This window comes from Capricornis sumatraensis, chromosome 21 (genome assembly GCF_032405125.1).
Source record: "Capricornis sumatraensis isolate serow.1 chromosome 21, serow.2, whole genome shotgun sequence".
NCBI classification, from domain to species: domain Eukaryota; kingdom Metazoa; phylum Chordata; class Mammalia; order Artiodactyla; family Bovidae; genus Capricornis; species Capricornis sumatraensis.
In genome coordinates, this window is record NC_091089.1 from 45,860,580 (window position 1) to 45,876,223 (window position 15,644).

Here is a 15,644-nt window from a genome sequence, read left to right on the forward strand (position 1 = left end):
CAGTCTCTTAATTCTCATATATTCAGTAGGTACTAACTGATTGCTGAGATCAGTTCTGTGGAAACTGAGCCCCCTGGAAGGTAACAGGCTCTCTGATCCTGAGCACCTGAGAAACAGGGGCATTTCCAATGGGCCCTGTGGAAGGAGGCAAAGGATCTGTGGGTCTAAGCGGGGATGAAGGTGCTGGGTCAGGGACGTGATAGCCACACAGCACAGATAAACTGGGACAGAGGAAATTCCCCCGAGCCACACACCACAGTCACTATGGGAATCACATCCATAAAACCCATCTCCATGGAGAAAGCAACCCTCAGAGGAGGCACATCCATGATCTAAGTGCAGCAAGGGGCAGTGCCCTGAGGAAGTGCCCGTCTGGAGGAGGAGCCAGGGAATGAGCACAGCAGACGGGGTCAGCACACACACTGGCACTGAATCTGGTGGACATGCACGTTAGAGACGCTCCCCATCTTGAATGCTGAGGTGGCGTCTGGGGGAGGCACTAATGTCTCGTGGGTTTAATCTTCACACACCAAACACTTTACTGATTGAGGGCACTGAGGAACCTCACCTTTCTCTTCATTAAAAATCTTCCTTTGATGCTAAAGAAGGGGAATCTTTTAAATAAAACTTAAAATTTTAATTGATAAATAGACTGTCTTGAATAGTTAATACCAATGATCACAACAAAAACGTTAGCTGATAAATAAAATTGTTCAGGAGTATTTAAATATCTGTGTAATCTATATGACACAACTACTTATACATCATTCCACAGATGGTGTGATCTGTTACAAAACAGCGCTTATTCAGAACCTTGCTCTTTTGGCCATGATCACAGAAACTAGAGAGCAAGTGAGCAGTTTTATGTAGGAGAAACAAAAAGAAAATCTACCTGCTTATGTAAAATTCTATATGATTGGCTCAGACAAGAAACGGGAGTCTACTGTTACTTCTGTTTCTATTTTACATTTTATGTTAGTACATAAACACATGTTTCTGAAAATCAATTTTAGCTTTTGCAGAACAAAAACACCCTCATGAGAATAAAGCTACCAACCAGAGAAAAACAACACTGTCCTGGTTCATTATATCTGCTGCAAGTACTCAAGCTGCTTACTCACTGTTGTAGCAGATGGGATAATCTATTTACAAACTAAGTATTCTTGTGTAACTCCAGGCCAGGTTTTAATGGGCCAAAAGTACCTAATTTTTCCAGTTATTTCAATGATTAAATGCTCAGACTCTCTTCTACATGAAACTTCTACCTTTTTTAATGAAACCATGTTCCCAGCTGGGTTTCTGAGAGATAAGCAAAATTTTACAAGAGGCTGAGGAGCACACAAAGAGGTGGGCACAGGCTTCCATCTCAGAAGCCAGCTGGACCCACCATATTAATGTAAACACACTTCTCGGGAGGAGGGGAAAAGCCCCATGGCTTACACGGAGCGCAATTACCCGACGACAATACACCTGACACATGCTTTACCTGTATACTTGAGTCTCCCTTTATAAACTTTGCTCCTTCTATTATGGTCATGTAGGAAAATCTGAGCTGATCTGGCGTCTGAATCAGTCCCATTCGGTATTTTCTCATATTCAATAACAGTTGTTTAATGTTAATATTGTCTCCTTTTTCTATCTGCAAGAGAGGTAAACATTATTCAAGCCTTTTGTTGTTACGAGCCCAGAAAAGAGAAGCAGTCTAAGATAATCACTAAGGGCAAGCCGGCCCAGGCCAGCGTTCCCTGTCCATGCAGCACAGGGAAGACCCACGGCTGACTCCTGCCAACAGTCATCTCACTTGTGGTGGCCTAGCGATTGGTGATTGGTCGAAGGAAGGATTTATGCCGAGTGCTGGCTTAACATAAGGATAAATACAGAGATTAGTACTCTTCTTTTTTAAGGAGTCAATCTTTTCATTGGGTGCCCTCTGCCTTCATATCTGTACACAGCAGCCTCATGTCTGTACACAGCAGTCTGTGGAAGGCAGCACCCAAGGGGGTGGAAGAGAGAGACCCATGGTGACAACACTGCAGATGATATGTCAGGCCGCTGCTGCAGCAGTCAGGCTGAATCCACTGTGCCCCTACCCCACCCCACCCCACCCTAAGTGGAAGAGAGAACAGCTGCTACAGTAACTTTGGGAGGGAACTGGTACACACGTGATCCAGTTTTAATATTTACCATCAACAGACCAGATGCTTAAGAGTTCTTAAACACATCAAAGCTCACTTACATGTAACAATCAGCTTTAGATGGCAGCACAGGGTATTAAACACAGGGTATTAAACAGTGACGTCTAACATGCCCTAAAAGGAAGACAGGCACATGCCGGTGCCCCACTGGGGGCTGGGAGGGCTGGGGCGGCACACAGCCCTCGGGCACCACAGGAACCTCAGGGGGTGATGTCAACACCACACTGACCAAGGGGCTTAGACAGTATGTGTTCCTAATGCACTGATTCACTTAATTCTCACAACAGTCCTGGGAGGGAAATACCACCACTACCCACAGTTTGTAAATAAGGAAACCAAGGCAAGAAGGAATTCAGTATTATCTTCCAACTGATGTCTAAAAAATACAGTGGGCGAGGGAGACAACCTATCATTTAGCTAACACAAAGCTACCAGCATCAGTCTCCTCCCAGAGCTCGAGGATTATCCTGGTCACAGCCCCATCCACTCATCACAAGCAAGAGGCAGCTGAAAGGATGTGAAAGAGAATCTTTGGTTTTTCTAAAAAAAGGCAGATGTTTAAGTTTGAAAAGCACAGTTCTGGAATCCTGGTATTTGAACTTAACTTCTGCCAGTGGAAACAACAAAAAGGTATGGGAGCCTGAAATGAGGCCACTTACCAGAACAAGGCAGCTGTCCACCAGAGAAAAGGTGCCCGACCGCCCGATGCCGGCACTGCAGTGGATCACCGCAGGCCCGTGCTCAGGGTTCAAGGAGCCAGATTCCCGCACTTTGAATAAGAAATTGAGAAACGAAGCTGGTGATTCAGGGACTCCAAAATCTGGCCAGGTAGTATAATGAAAGTGAGATATTGTTCTGGTCTCACCAGTCTAAAAAGTGAAAATTAAGGGGGAAAGGTTAGTTCTAAGTTTTTTCTTTTAAAAATATACTGCAGTAAGATGTGTTTTGTGTAATGCACCATGACTTTTCATTTGGTTGTTGATAATCACACATACAAGTTTGGGAAGATTTTCTTTAGGAGAATTTGGAATATATTAATAGCTAACACTTTTGTAACAATTACTATTTTGTAGGTACATTCTAAGCTTTTTATGTATTAACCCATATAACAATCCCATTAAAATCCATTTTCCAGGTGAGAAAACTGAGGCAAGGGTTAAGTAATGCATCCAAGGTCACACGTAAGAAGATGGCAGAGTAGGACTGGAGCAGCACCTGGGTCTCCTCCACTGACCTGCACCACACATGCTGCCAGATCCTCTTAAATCACACATCATGATGAGTGAATTCTCATCATGAAATTTTATAAATTTCTACCAGTATAATTTCACATCTTTACTGATTTCCTGTTTAAGAATTTCAAAGTTTTGGGCCTTCCCCAGTGGCTCAGTGGTGAAGAATCTGCCTACCAATGCAGGAGACATGGTACTGATCCCTGGTCTGGGAAGATCCCACATACCACTGGGCAGCGCAGCCCAGGAGCCACAACTACTGAGCCCAGGTACCCTAGAGCCTGTGCTCCACAAGCAAAGCCACTGAAATGAGAAGCCCACATACCACAACTAGAGAGTAGGCCCTGCTCGCCACAGCTAGAGAAAAGCCCACATAGCAATGAAGATCCAGTGTACCCAAAAGCAAATAAATAAATTATTTTTTTAATTTAAAGTTATTTAAAAAAAACAATTTCCAAATTTTTAAAGATACAATCGTCCCCATTATAAGTTATCTTTCTGATTCAGCTACACAGGCACAGAGGAACAACTCAAGAATTAAAGACACAATCTTTACATTTTTAACTGAAACTTCTCTCTTAATTGCTGTTTTCCGCATGGTAATAATTCCCAATCCTAGAACTGTTGACATGCCTTGGCTGATGTGCTGATAACTTGGTTTACCAACATGCTAAATGCTTCCTGTCTCATACAGCCTGCCTGGCTAGCTACTCAGCACCGCTTCCTGGATATTCCCAACAATCTTTATTTCTGCCTAACTCATTATTGAAAACATCCCTCAGCGTTGCCAGCGGCCCCCCATCCCCAGGAGCACTGCTCTGCCTCCTACTCCTCATTCAGAGGCAGCAGGGACCCACTAACACGTCTCTGCACAATTTTCAACCCAGGCACGTGGTTAACATACATCTTCCTATAAACAGGCCTGACGTGCCAGGCCTGAGGTTCCAGGAGATGTTTTAACCCTTCCCCAGACAACTGCCCCGCTGCAGTCCTCAGCCACCATGCTGTGCTGACCACGCACAGCTGGCCAGACTTGGTCCCCTAGGGCCTGAGCCAGGTCGAGGTGGACCTGCTAGAGCTCCAGGCCGGGCAGGGGTGGTGCCAGGACCCTGCTCCCACGGTGTGGCCTATATGGTGCAGTTCACCTCTGCATCACACCCTGGCCCCAACCTAAGGTCACCCCACAATCCTGGGCGACCACTTGCTTTTTCTTCGCTTGAATGATGCTGGCTCAAGATCAATGGCCTCTTTCTTTCTTCCAAATTCAGGTCACAGTGTCTGGGACTCTCAAAGCCAGTTCCCAGAAATGCTCGTCACTGTTTGTATACTACAGTCTTCTGCACTAATAGATTTCTGAAAATCCATCTTTTTCTTCCCCAACAGGAACGGACTAAAGAACTTCTTATAGGTAATTTTTTAAAAAATTAATTAACCCCTCCTGAAACAAGACACGAAAAACACAGCTCACAAAATCACATTAATACCCAAAGGGCCATGTGAAGTAATAGGAGCCAATTGTTTACTGTTGTGGTATAAAAATGTTTATGTGCACAACTGGAGGCCCTTTCCCTCATTTCATATTGGAAAAGTAATGAGAAGAGGGAAGAGTTCCAGAGCAGGGAGAGCTCAAATGAAATTCATCTCTACACATGGACCCCACAACCTCCAATAGAGTCTTGTTCTTCACACTGCGAACCCACGACTTCCAACAGAGTCCCCAGTTCTCTACAGGCGGACTCCGCAATTTCTGACAGAATCCCAGTTCTCTACACATGGACCCCACAATTTCCAACAGAGTCCTAGTTTTCTACACTCGGATCCCACAACTTCTGACAAAGTCCTCGTCTCATACCAGTGGACTCGCCCCTTCCTCCTCGGTGGTCACCATGCCCTTGGTCCTCCTTCTGTAATGCCCAGTCCAGGCCTCCATCCCTTCTCACTGCCGCCCCTCACACCAGACTCCAGCTGGTCTGTACACACCTGCCAGTCCACACATCCCCGAACCATTTTCTTCAGAAAACACTGCATCGTGCATATCACCCCTGCACAAAGACGTTAGCACACACTGTTCTTAGGGCAAAATCTCATTTACATTTTTTTTTAAGAATTCTAACTCTAGTCTTTGAATAAGATGACAAGCTCAGAGTCCATGAAGGCCAGGAAGCTGGTCTATGAGCTGAGTAGGGACAGACAACAGGAGCTATGAGCGTGGGGATGAATTGTGTGTGCCATACAGAGCCATTCAAATTCAGGTTAACTATTACTATTATCAGTTTGAAGAGGACTATAAATCTTCTAACTATTATTAAAAAAAATCTGCAAAGCTCTGTGGCCCAGGCCCAACTTTAGGCACAGGCAGAAGGTAGCAAGATTGTGTTTCTAAGACTTTCATACGCCCAGTTTCACCATCTGTTAATGGGATTTGATAAAGCACTTACTTCACAGGCTCCAGTGAGGAGTAAACAGGCAACCCTCACACCGGTGAAGCCTGAAGAGACACAGGGACACGAGCTGGCGGCCTTAATCACAGCCCTAACACTTTCAATCAACTATGACCTCTCCACGATTCCAGTCTCCTTATCTGTGTTTCTGCTCCACCTGGAGAGCAGTAAGGTGTTGACCCTGTCCCCCTCGAGGTCACTGTCCTAGTCCAGTCCTTAACCAGCTCCTGCAGGGCCACTGCAATGGCCAAGCTAAATACATGGTCACCGAAAGTCACTCTGGGAGTTGACCAGAAGCCCAGGTGGTGAAGAGAAGAGAACGGTATGCCAGGGGCCTTAGGGCCCAGTTCTAAGCAGAGGGAAGGGTGTGCCTGAGACAGGCATGGACAGGAGAATTGGTGGGTAGACAAGCGGCAAGGGCAGGTGGGCTGGGGCCGTGGAAAGGCTTCCAGAGCCTTGGGGAAGGACTCTGCATTTCAGAAGTTCTCAGGGTGGTGAACAGGGGACTCAGTGTACCCACTGAAAGGACCTCAACACATTAAGTGACCAAAGCAAGAAACGGGCACAAGCTGGACGGAAGGTGCACAGGACAGACAGGAGCCTGGGGGAGCAAAGCTGGGGCAGAAGAAACAGAACTCAGCACAACACTGTCTTCCAGGAACTCAATCACCTAAACCTGACCGAAGACACATGGAAAACACCAAAGGGCAAGTAAACAGAAAAGCCCGAAAGGCAAGTTCTCCACGTGACCTTGGATTTTAAAAGCCCCTCAAAACTACCTCCACAGCTTAAGCCATTCAAAAGTAGAATGGACTTGGGGGCAAAAGTTCAGACTGAGCTCTCATCATGATGCTGAAAAGACTGCTGGTGCTCCACTGCTCCGTCAGACACGTCAGATGCAAGGTCCCCTCAGAGTAGGCCTGACAGGGCAACTCTGCCCAGGTCAGTCAGGAGACTCCTCTAGAAGCGACCTGGTGCTCTGACCTCAGGAACAAGAGAGGCAGCCCTACTTTATCAGCACCTTCTCCCTCAGCTCACCTGTCTCCACTGCCCTGGCTCCTGCAGGCCCTCCCAACTCACTCCATTCCCACAGGAGCCCTGACCCAGGGGAGCCCAGAACCTCAGGCACCATCAGAGCACTAACTCATGCAGTCACGGTGACAACCCCATGAGGGAAGCACGCCATCACCCTCGTTTCGCAGATGAGCTAACGTAGGCACAGAGATCAAGTACAGGACTGGTCACACGGCCAGGAGCAGCAGCCAGGATTCAGGCCACTTGGCTCCTGGGTCTGAATGTGACTAATGCAATCCTGTCTCACCCACTAAAATGCTACCTTATCCTTCCAACACTGCTCACTCTCACTACAGACTGTGAAGTAGAACATCAACTGCTGCTGTTTAATTACAGTGGACTCTCAACACAGGCCAGTAAGAAACCACACACTGCCAGAAACTGAATCGCAGGGGCTGTCCCACTCCCAGGGTGGCCTCCGCTTCAGGAACTTTAGAACCAAGGCTCTTTCCACAACAATTAGAGTTGGTCCCATGTCATTAGAAGTTAGGAGATCTGGAATTTGGCTAAGTAATCTATTTATGGGAAAAATCCATTAACCTAATAGATTTTTAGGTTATTTTCTTTTAGTAAGAAAAACAGGATTAGGAGTTTATCTACATTGTAGGAAGACCATGGGTCAAACTATATACATGTGAAAATACTTCACAAGCTGATAAACAAAATACAAAAGTATTTTATTATTTCAGGTGAATCAATTCTCAGTCAGGACAGAGAAAAACACCTATGCCAATCTCCTGCTAAATCAATTTTAATGCCACAGCAGATGCAGTACCTAGGATACATAAATACTAAGAGAAGGTGATTCCCAGAACCATGAGAAGTTTATGGAAATGAAGTTCTGTTTCTGGGAAATAAGGGCTGGACAACCAATACCAAGTAGCAGTTGATGTATTTCAGTGCAGCTTAAGATACACGCAAATGAAATCACTGGTGCAAAACACACACAGTGAGGAGATTTCATAAAGAAGGCCCCTCCCTGAATGACCTCAGAGCTGAGTTATGTTCTCATGCAAGCTGGACCCAGTCAGACGCACACAGTACACACCTACGTTTATGTCACAAAGGACAGGTGTTTTAGGAGATAACCACAAAAGATAACTCAGCATATCTAAAAAGTGTATATACCTCCCTTTTCCACAAATTTTTTTTTCTTTTGGATTAATGATCACACATTAATACTCAATTCACTTAATACTTAACTAAAATAGTATCTCGCTTTAGAGACCAGATACATCCCTGAAGCCATTTCTGGGCAAACATTTTCATATTTTCTAGTTTTTCTAGTTTCTGAATGCATCTCAGAATCACTCTTAGTTCATATTTTTTTGTTATTCTAAATACAAACCAAAGAAAGCAAAGAGGTGAATGGGAAGAGGGGGAACTATCTTGATGCTTAGACAACAACAGCAGGCTCACAACCAACTGCATGCCTGTTTCTCACCCAGGCACCAAGGAACGAGTGTTACATTTTTGGAAAAAATCCAAATAAATACTGATGAGGTCATATGGTAAATTTATTTCACCATTTTGACCAGCTCAATAAAGGCACATTTCCATGTGACAAACCCCTCGAATTAGCAACTCTCTCCAAGCGTCAAGAACAAGAGCTAGCATTTCCCAGGCATGCTCTCTGTACCAGCACCTTTGCACATACCTCCTCATGTGATACCCATGTCTTCACTCAACGTCACAAATGCGAACAGAGAGGCACCACAGCCTCCCCTTAAAGATAAGGAGGGCCTGGGCAGGGATCACTGAGCAGCAGCACTGGATGTAAACCCAGGCTGCCCAATTCTAAAGCCCTTTCCCTCAATCTTCAACCAATTATAATACTGATCAGTTGCTCAGAATCCTCAGGTATCAACCTGAACTTCACAATTCTTAGTTTCCAGCATTTCTTAAGAATTCTCAGAGAGCCACCACATATGCGAACAAAATCTATGAGGACATGGTTATGGCGGTGAACCATTACAGGCATTGCTGCAATGAATGGGCTGCCCCAAACTTCAAATCTAAGAACAAAGAATAATCCCTTAAAGTCACCACATGAAGCCCCATAGTCTGGGCACAAGCAGTCTTACCCTGGTGTTTCCTAACTGCAACAGATGGACCGTGTAGTAGGACTTCACGTCCTCTGACAGGAACTTCACGCTGAAGCCCGTTTCCTTAAACAGCATCTCCCGGTCATCTTTTGTAGGCCAGTACTGTGCACATTTAACCTAAAGTTAAGAACATAGACATAATGAAACCACAAAAAGCTGGAAAGGAAAACAAACCACACACAAGCTATATATTTTTCAAGTACCCAAATCTAGAGACAGTCACATTATATTTGATGTTTAATGTATTTTAATAAGATTGACATCTTATAAACACAGTTTGTAAAATGTTCTTATAACTTACACACTTAACAGATATCATGTTCATAAAATGAAAATCAAGTTGTCATTTCTAAAGCAGGATAACCTGTATTTCATCATACTGGTATTTACTCAATGTTTCTATAAATATAAAACTCTTGCAAGAATTGTATCTTTAAACAGTACCGAAAGGCTTTATTTTATAAGTACTTTTCATAAGCTATAACAAACCTAGACAGCATATTAAAAAGCAGAGGTATCACTTCACCAACAAAGGTCCATCAAGTCAAAGCTATGGCTTTTCCAGTAGTCATGTTTGGATGTGAGTTGGACCATAAAAAAGGCTGAACACCAAAGAATTGATGCTTTCAAACTGTGGTACTGGAGAAGACTTTTGAAAGTCCCTTGGACAGCAAGGAGATAAAACCAAGTCAATTCTAAAGGAAATCAACCCTGAATATTCACTGGAAGAACTGTCGCTAAAGCTGAAGCTCGAATACTTTGGCTACCTGATGCAATGAATCGACTTACTAGAAAAGACCCTGATGCTGGGAAAGACTGAGGGCAGGAGGAGAAGGGGGTGATAGAGGATGAGATGATTGGATGTCATCACTGACTCAAAAGGCGTAAATGTGAGCAAACTCTGGGAAGTGAAGGACCAAAAACCCTAGTCTGCTGCAGTCTATGAGGTAGCAAAGAATTGGACGTGACTTAGCAACTGAACACAACATTTTCCATAAATACCTGCTAATCTGCTACTAAATACTATATATCTAGAGATAACACTGCATACTTACATACTAAAAGTCAAGGGAAAGAATCAGAAGATAAGCCCCCTTTACCTAGAACTGTTACGTTTTGGCAGAACTACTGATGTGGAATTAACATTTTGTGACAATAAAAGCATCTCCCCAAAAGCCAAACTGTGAGGCCAGCAGGCTGTGGTGAGGTGAGCTAGAGCCATTCACTGGGAAAAACACTAGGAAAACATCCCTGTAAAATATGGTCATTTCTCCTTTTAGATATCACAAACAGCTACAAATAACAATCAACAGAAATACTTCCCAAACAAATTAATGCTATGAGCTAATACTTCAAAAGCTGCTAAAAGACATTAAAAAAACAAAATGACATAAGAAGTGAAAGAGCATAAATTATAACAACTCATAAATGATGTGCCAGAAGAGAAAAAAAGAATCAAAAGTAACAGAACACATCATTTCATAAACAAAGACTAATTGATCAAAGGGAACAGGGCTGTGAATAAACACGACAGATGATGCCTTAAGAGAAAAAGGACATTTTTAAAATAAAAAAGAAATAAAGAGAGACCAGTAGGCAATGAAAATCTAACACATATGTGTAACAGAAGGCCCCGGGAGAAGAACAGTAAGGCAAGCAAGGGAACAGAATAGATGTCAACAAGTATAATTCAATAAAAATTTTTCTTTAAAAGAAAGAAAAAAATGCCTGAAATCACATAATGAAATAGCACACTCTGTCCCTGGACAAACTGACCCAGAATGACCAGCACAGACACATTTCAGTACAATCAATGGGATCTGAAGAAAAAGAAATCCTCTGGGTAAAAGAATAAGTAACTAATAAAGGAAACAGTGAGATATGCCTTTGTGACAGGAACATGCCAGAAGGAAATGGGTAATACCATCAAGTTGCTCAAAAAGCAAATGTGAGCCAGAGATTTATATTCTGCCAGACTCTTCAGCATCAAGCCAGCAGAGGTATTGTCATCAACACACAAGAAACTGGGACCAGGGCACCCATCCTCAGGATCCTCTGCGTGAGCTACACACAGAGCAACCAGAGAGACTCAGCGACAGATGCATATCTACACAAAAGGGACTTAAGAGACTAAAACATGCGGCAAACGCTGATGATGGAGGTAAAGCACAACTTGAGAAAAAGAGGATGAGACAAAGCATTTTAAACTGTTTTCAGTAGTTATTTTAGTGATGGACTTGATTTTGTTATTATAAGTACTTTCTGTGTGCAATATGGGACAGAGTAAATGAGCAGAAGACATTCAACATCACTAGTATCTCTGAGAACCAGAATTCATGGTGAATCAACCCTACAGTCCTAAATTTTAATATCAGTATCAAATATCAGAATATCAGTACCAAAGGAAAAAAAAGGAAGAAGCATCAGTATCAGTACGAACACTAGTGTTATCTTAACATACAAACATAATTTTCCTTAACTCTGTTCACTGAAAAGACCAACCCATAAGAACAAAGATTACTATTTTTGCTGTGATCTTGAAATACCGCTGCTCACCAAAAGAAACCAAGGCTTCTTAAAGAAACAGCTGATTCGCATAGGAAAGCACAAGATAAGCCTGCAACAGGGAGTCCTTCCAGACATCAAAGAAGCTAGCAAGACTCTTCGGTTTTTGTTAAAAGAATTCAGGGCCCAACCTGAAAAGCTTACTCTGGCCTATGAAGGGACAATTTGACTACAAGTAAGAATAACAACAGGCTTCCAAGGTGGCTCAGTGGTAAAGAATCCATCTGCCAAGCAGGAGGCACCAATTCGATCCCTGCATTAATTTCTCAAGATCCCCTGAGGAAGGCATGGCAACTCAGTCCAGTATTCTTGCCTGGGAAATCCCATGGACAGAAGAGCTTGGCAGGCTACAGTACATGGGGTCGCAAAAGAGTTGGAAACAACTTTAGCGACCAAACAACAACAAGGATAATAACTGCCATGGAGTGAACTGAATCAAGGTGTTTAACAAACTCATGACTTCACAGCATTGATCCTCTCCCGCCCCCACACCAAGAAAACCTAAGTGGTGACATATTGAGGATACGTGGGAATCAACTTCTTCTGAAAACTGCTTTTCCTACATCAAGGTGGTAGGTAACTAGAGTGGGAGCCTTTTTTTTCAATAGAAGAATTTCAACCAAAAGTCAAGAAGAAACAATAAAGCTGGAATATCATTATAACACTAAACACTGACGAGCAGCAGCTGCTGACATCATTATGCTGACAAACAGGATATCACCACACACGAGGCGACCTCAACAATCAAACCTGACTTTTATTGAACATCTGGATGAAGGTGATTTCTGATTGCTGGTGGCAATCTTCTCTATTACAATACTTATTCTGCAGAATGAGAGATGAAACCCATAATCCTCCAGCTGGCAACAATGCTCAAATGTCCCAACAACAGCACCGCATCACTTGGTTCTGCGGGTCACCGTGGAAGCATGAAAACCACTGCAGGGATTACGCTGACACTGCAGGACACCATGGTGCAGCAACAACACTGCAGACTGAGACAGATGAGACGCACCGCCACTAGCGCTGAAAACCGACAGCTGCGAACTCGGAAAAGCAAGAATTCGGGATCTGAAGGAGCAGAATAGCCTAGACCTCAGGCCTGGAAGAGACCTGACAGGTAACACTTTCTAATGTTCATGTTTGACAGAAGGACCCTCAAGCCACAGAAGCTGAAGACTTAACCACCATCACACCACTAATTAGCACTGGATTTTAAACTGCACCTCAAATGTGAATAAATCTATACATATCAATACTCACTACCTCCTGACATAAGAGCCCATGGCAGTTTATAAAGGTTTTAGAAACCTGTCACTTCAATCCTTCATAAAATTTCCAGGATTCTGTTAATAATAAAGATTCTGAAAAAGCCTACGAATTCCAAATATCTAAGTACCACAACTGGCCAGTACTCACTCCATTATACTTATGATTGGAGAGCAGTGGTCCACAGTTGTTATTTAAATATTTAAGGTAATAAAGGAAAATGATAGATTAGTTCCACTCAGAATCACCCTGACTCTAGTTTTTAGTAATTAAAGGCCAAAACTAATGTATGACTATCCCAAAAGAAATAAGAAAATATTTGTAAGTTAACAATCATAGACTGTACAGTAAGTTGTAAATACCAAGTATTACTCACCGATTCTTTTTCCACAATTCGGTTTAGCATGACAACTGCTTTGGTCTTTTGCTGCCAAACCATGAGCCAGAAATGACAACCTGTATTAGGAAGCGGACCCTGTAAGACAGAGAAGAAACAGCAGGTGAGGGGGGCGGGGACTGACACTCCAAGGACATGCCTTCCAGGAAGCTTCGCATCTGAGAACAGGGGATCAGGTCATAGAATGTCAATCCAGACTCTAAACCCTCCAGAACTAAAAACAGGTCTCTATTAGTTGGATTACTGATTATCAACGATCAAAACTGACTTTTATTTACTTAGGCAGAAAAGAAAAATTTCCAGGCTGTCAGGTAGCTCTCTGAATTGAGGGATGAAGAAGCAGGCTTGGGCAGGAAAAAAGGCCAAGACAAGATTTTGTCCCAAGGGGTATGGGCTTGGGGCAGCACTCCCGACCAGTCACCACTGTCACCCTTTGAGGGCACTGCCATCCTCAGGTGGTTGCAGTGCGTGCAGGTTAACAGGTTTGACTGTACCTTGAGTAACTCAACAAGCAGTTACCTGTGGGTTGCCGGGGGCTGGGTCTGCCTGGAGCTTCAGCTCCACACAGGAGACAAGGCCATTCGAGTGGTGCTGCACTAAAAGCAGCTTCAGGGCCATTGTATCCCAGCTCTGTAGTGGATGTTCTGGAAATATTACTCCATGCTCTCAGTTATACCAATGCTAGAAGGGACCAAGAACCCTGAAAAGCTGCACCTTCAGGTCTGAGGAGCCGTTCCCCTTACTGAGTGCATATTATTCAAAGTTTGAGCTACTTCCAAAACCACACAGTGCAAAGATAAAAACAGCCATGAGAAGAGCCCCAGTAAAATGAATGCCTTCTCTTTATCTAAAAAAATGGATGGATCAGGTCTCCAATGAAGTCACTGCTTAGTGTGTACACACACACACACATTCTAGAGTGGTTCTAAAAGGGGAAGAGGGGTTCTCAGCTCTTTCACTTACCAGCAATACAACCTATTATCTTCTACAAAATGGAGATCTGTACCAAGGGATCAGCAGGTATACATTTTTAATTTTCATAAAACTCAGAGGAAAAGGATGACAAAAATTATAAGCAACAAAGGACAAGCAGAATAACTGCAGTTTCAATAAACGTTTAGTGTCTCTGGTTTTTGCTGTCCTTTGAAATATTTTCTGTGCATGTTCTCTGTCCCAAGATACTAGGGACATAGGCAAAAGCAGTCCCAGCTGTCACAGAGCTTACGTCCGAGGTGAGGAACAGAAACACACCCAGCCCCACCTGAGCGAGGGCTGAGCCTGGGTATGCAGGAGCAGGAAGGGTACCAGGGCAGGGCCTTAAAAACGAGGAGGTGCTAACACAGCGAGGGGAGAGGGGAGGGATCAGGTCCATTCCCAGTGTCAGGGCACTTCTGGGAAAGAAGGTGACACAGAGAACCCACAGGAAACTACACCTGCCAAGTGAGAGGTACTCGACCCCAGGAAACAGTCAACAATCTCTTCTTTACAGAATGAAGAAATATGACCAGATTAGTACATCACAAAAATTCCTCTAGAGGAATTGTTAAAGATGGACTAGAAATGAGGGACTGGTGGCAAAGAAATAAGTGGAAAAGCTACTATGTTGGTGTAGATGAAAGAGAGCTCCAGAGAAGGGTAGGGCAGCAGAAAACAGGAGAGAATTCGACAGATGAGGACAGCTTTAACCCAGATGACAAAAACAGGACGGGGGCTAGCTTAGTGTAAAAGAAAGAAGGAAAAGGAAAAAAGAGTTTGACACAGAAAAGGAAGAATTTGTGACATCAAGTGGTCCTGTGGGTGGATGCTGGAAGCTCTGGGGCAGGGGTTAGGGAGGACTCAGGAAATAATCCAAAGCTGAAGACAGTGAGTCCACTAGAATGAGGGCAGAGGGCCTGGATCAGGACACAAAGGAAAGCCCAAATGGACAGGAGATTTAAACTAGGGTATTAGTCGGGTATTTTCTTTTTCATGAAGAAATTTACAATGTTTTATAAAAGGATTATTACTATCATTGAAAGAAAGTGAAGTCGCTCAGTCATCTCCAACTCTTTGCGACCCTGTGGACTGCAGCCCACCAGGCTCCTCTGTCCATGGGATTCTCTAGTAATTACTATCATTACTACTATAATAAAAAGCAGTAACAATGCCACAATGAACACTCCGTGGAATACTCACCATATTACCTGGCACTACATGAGTTTTTATTAGCACTATTCTATAGATCACAGAGATACATATTGATTACATATACACTTGACTCCTGAACAACAGAGGTTTGAACTACAGGGGTCCAGATACAGATAGATTTTTCAATAAGTACACAGTCAGCCCTTTTAGGCATGGTTATGCATCCTCAGGATCAACAA

The 15,644-nt window shown here is 43.5% G+C and overlaps 1 protein-coding gene across 4 annotated transcripts in view; it reads right to left on the reverse strand.

Annotated features, from left to right (window-relative positions):
- The window catches only part of PTPN2 (protein tyrosine phosphatase non-receptor type 2), a 65,938-nt gene that overhangs the window by 14,059 nt on the left and 36,235 nt on the right, over positions 1-15,644 (reverse strand). For all 4 annotated transcript variants that reach the window (XM_068993587.1, XM_068993588.1, XM_068993585.1 and 1 more), the window contains exons 4-7: positions 13,258-13,356; positions 9,027-9,164; positions 2,855-3,064; positions 1,487-1,639 (exon numbers count right to left, since the gene is read on the reverse strand). In XM_068993587.1, the coding sequence (XP_068849688.1) occupies positions 1,487-1,639; positions 2,855-3,064; positions 9,027-9,164; positions 13,258-13,356 (600 nt within the window). The remainder of the gene's footprint in view (positions 1-1,486; positions 1,640-2,854; positions 3,065-9,026; positions 9,165-13,257; positions 13,357-15,644) is intronic.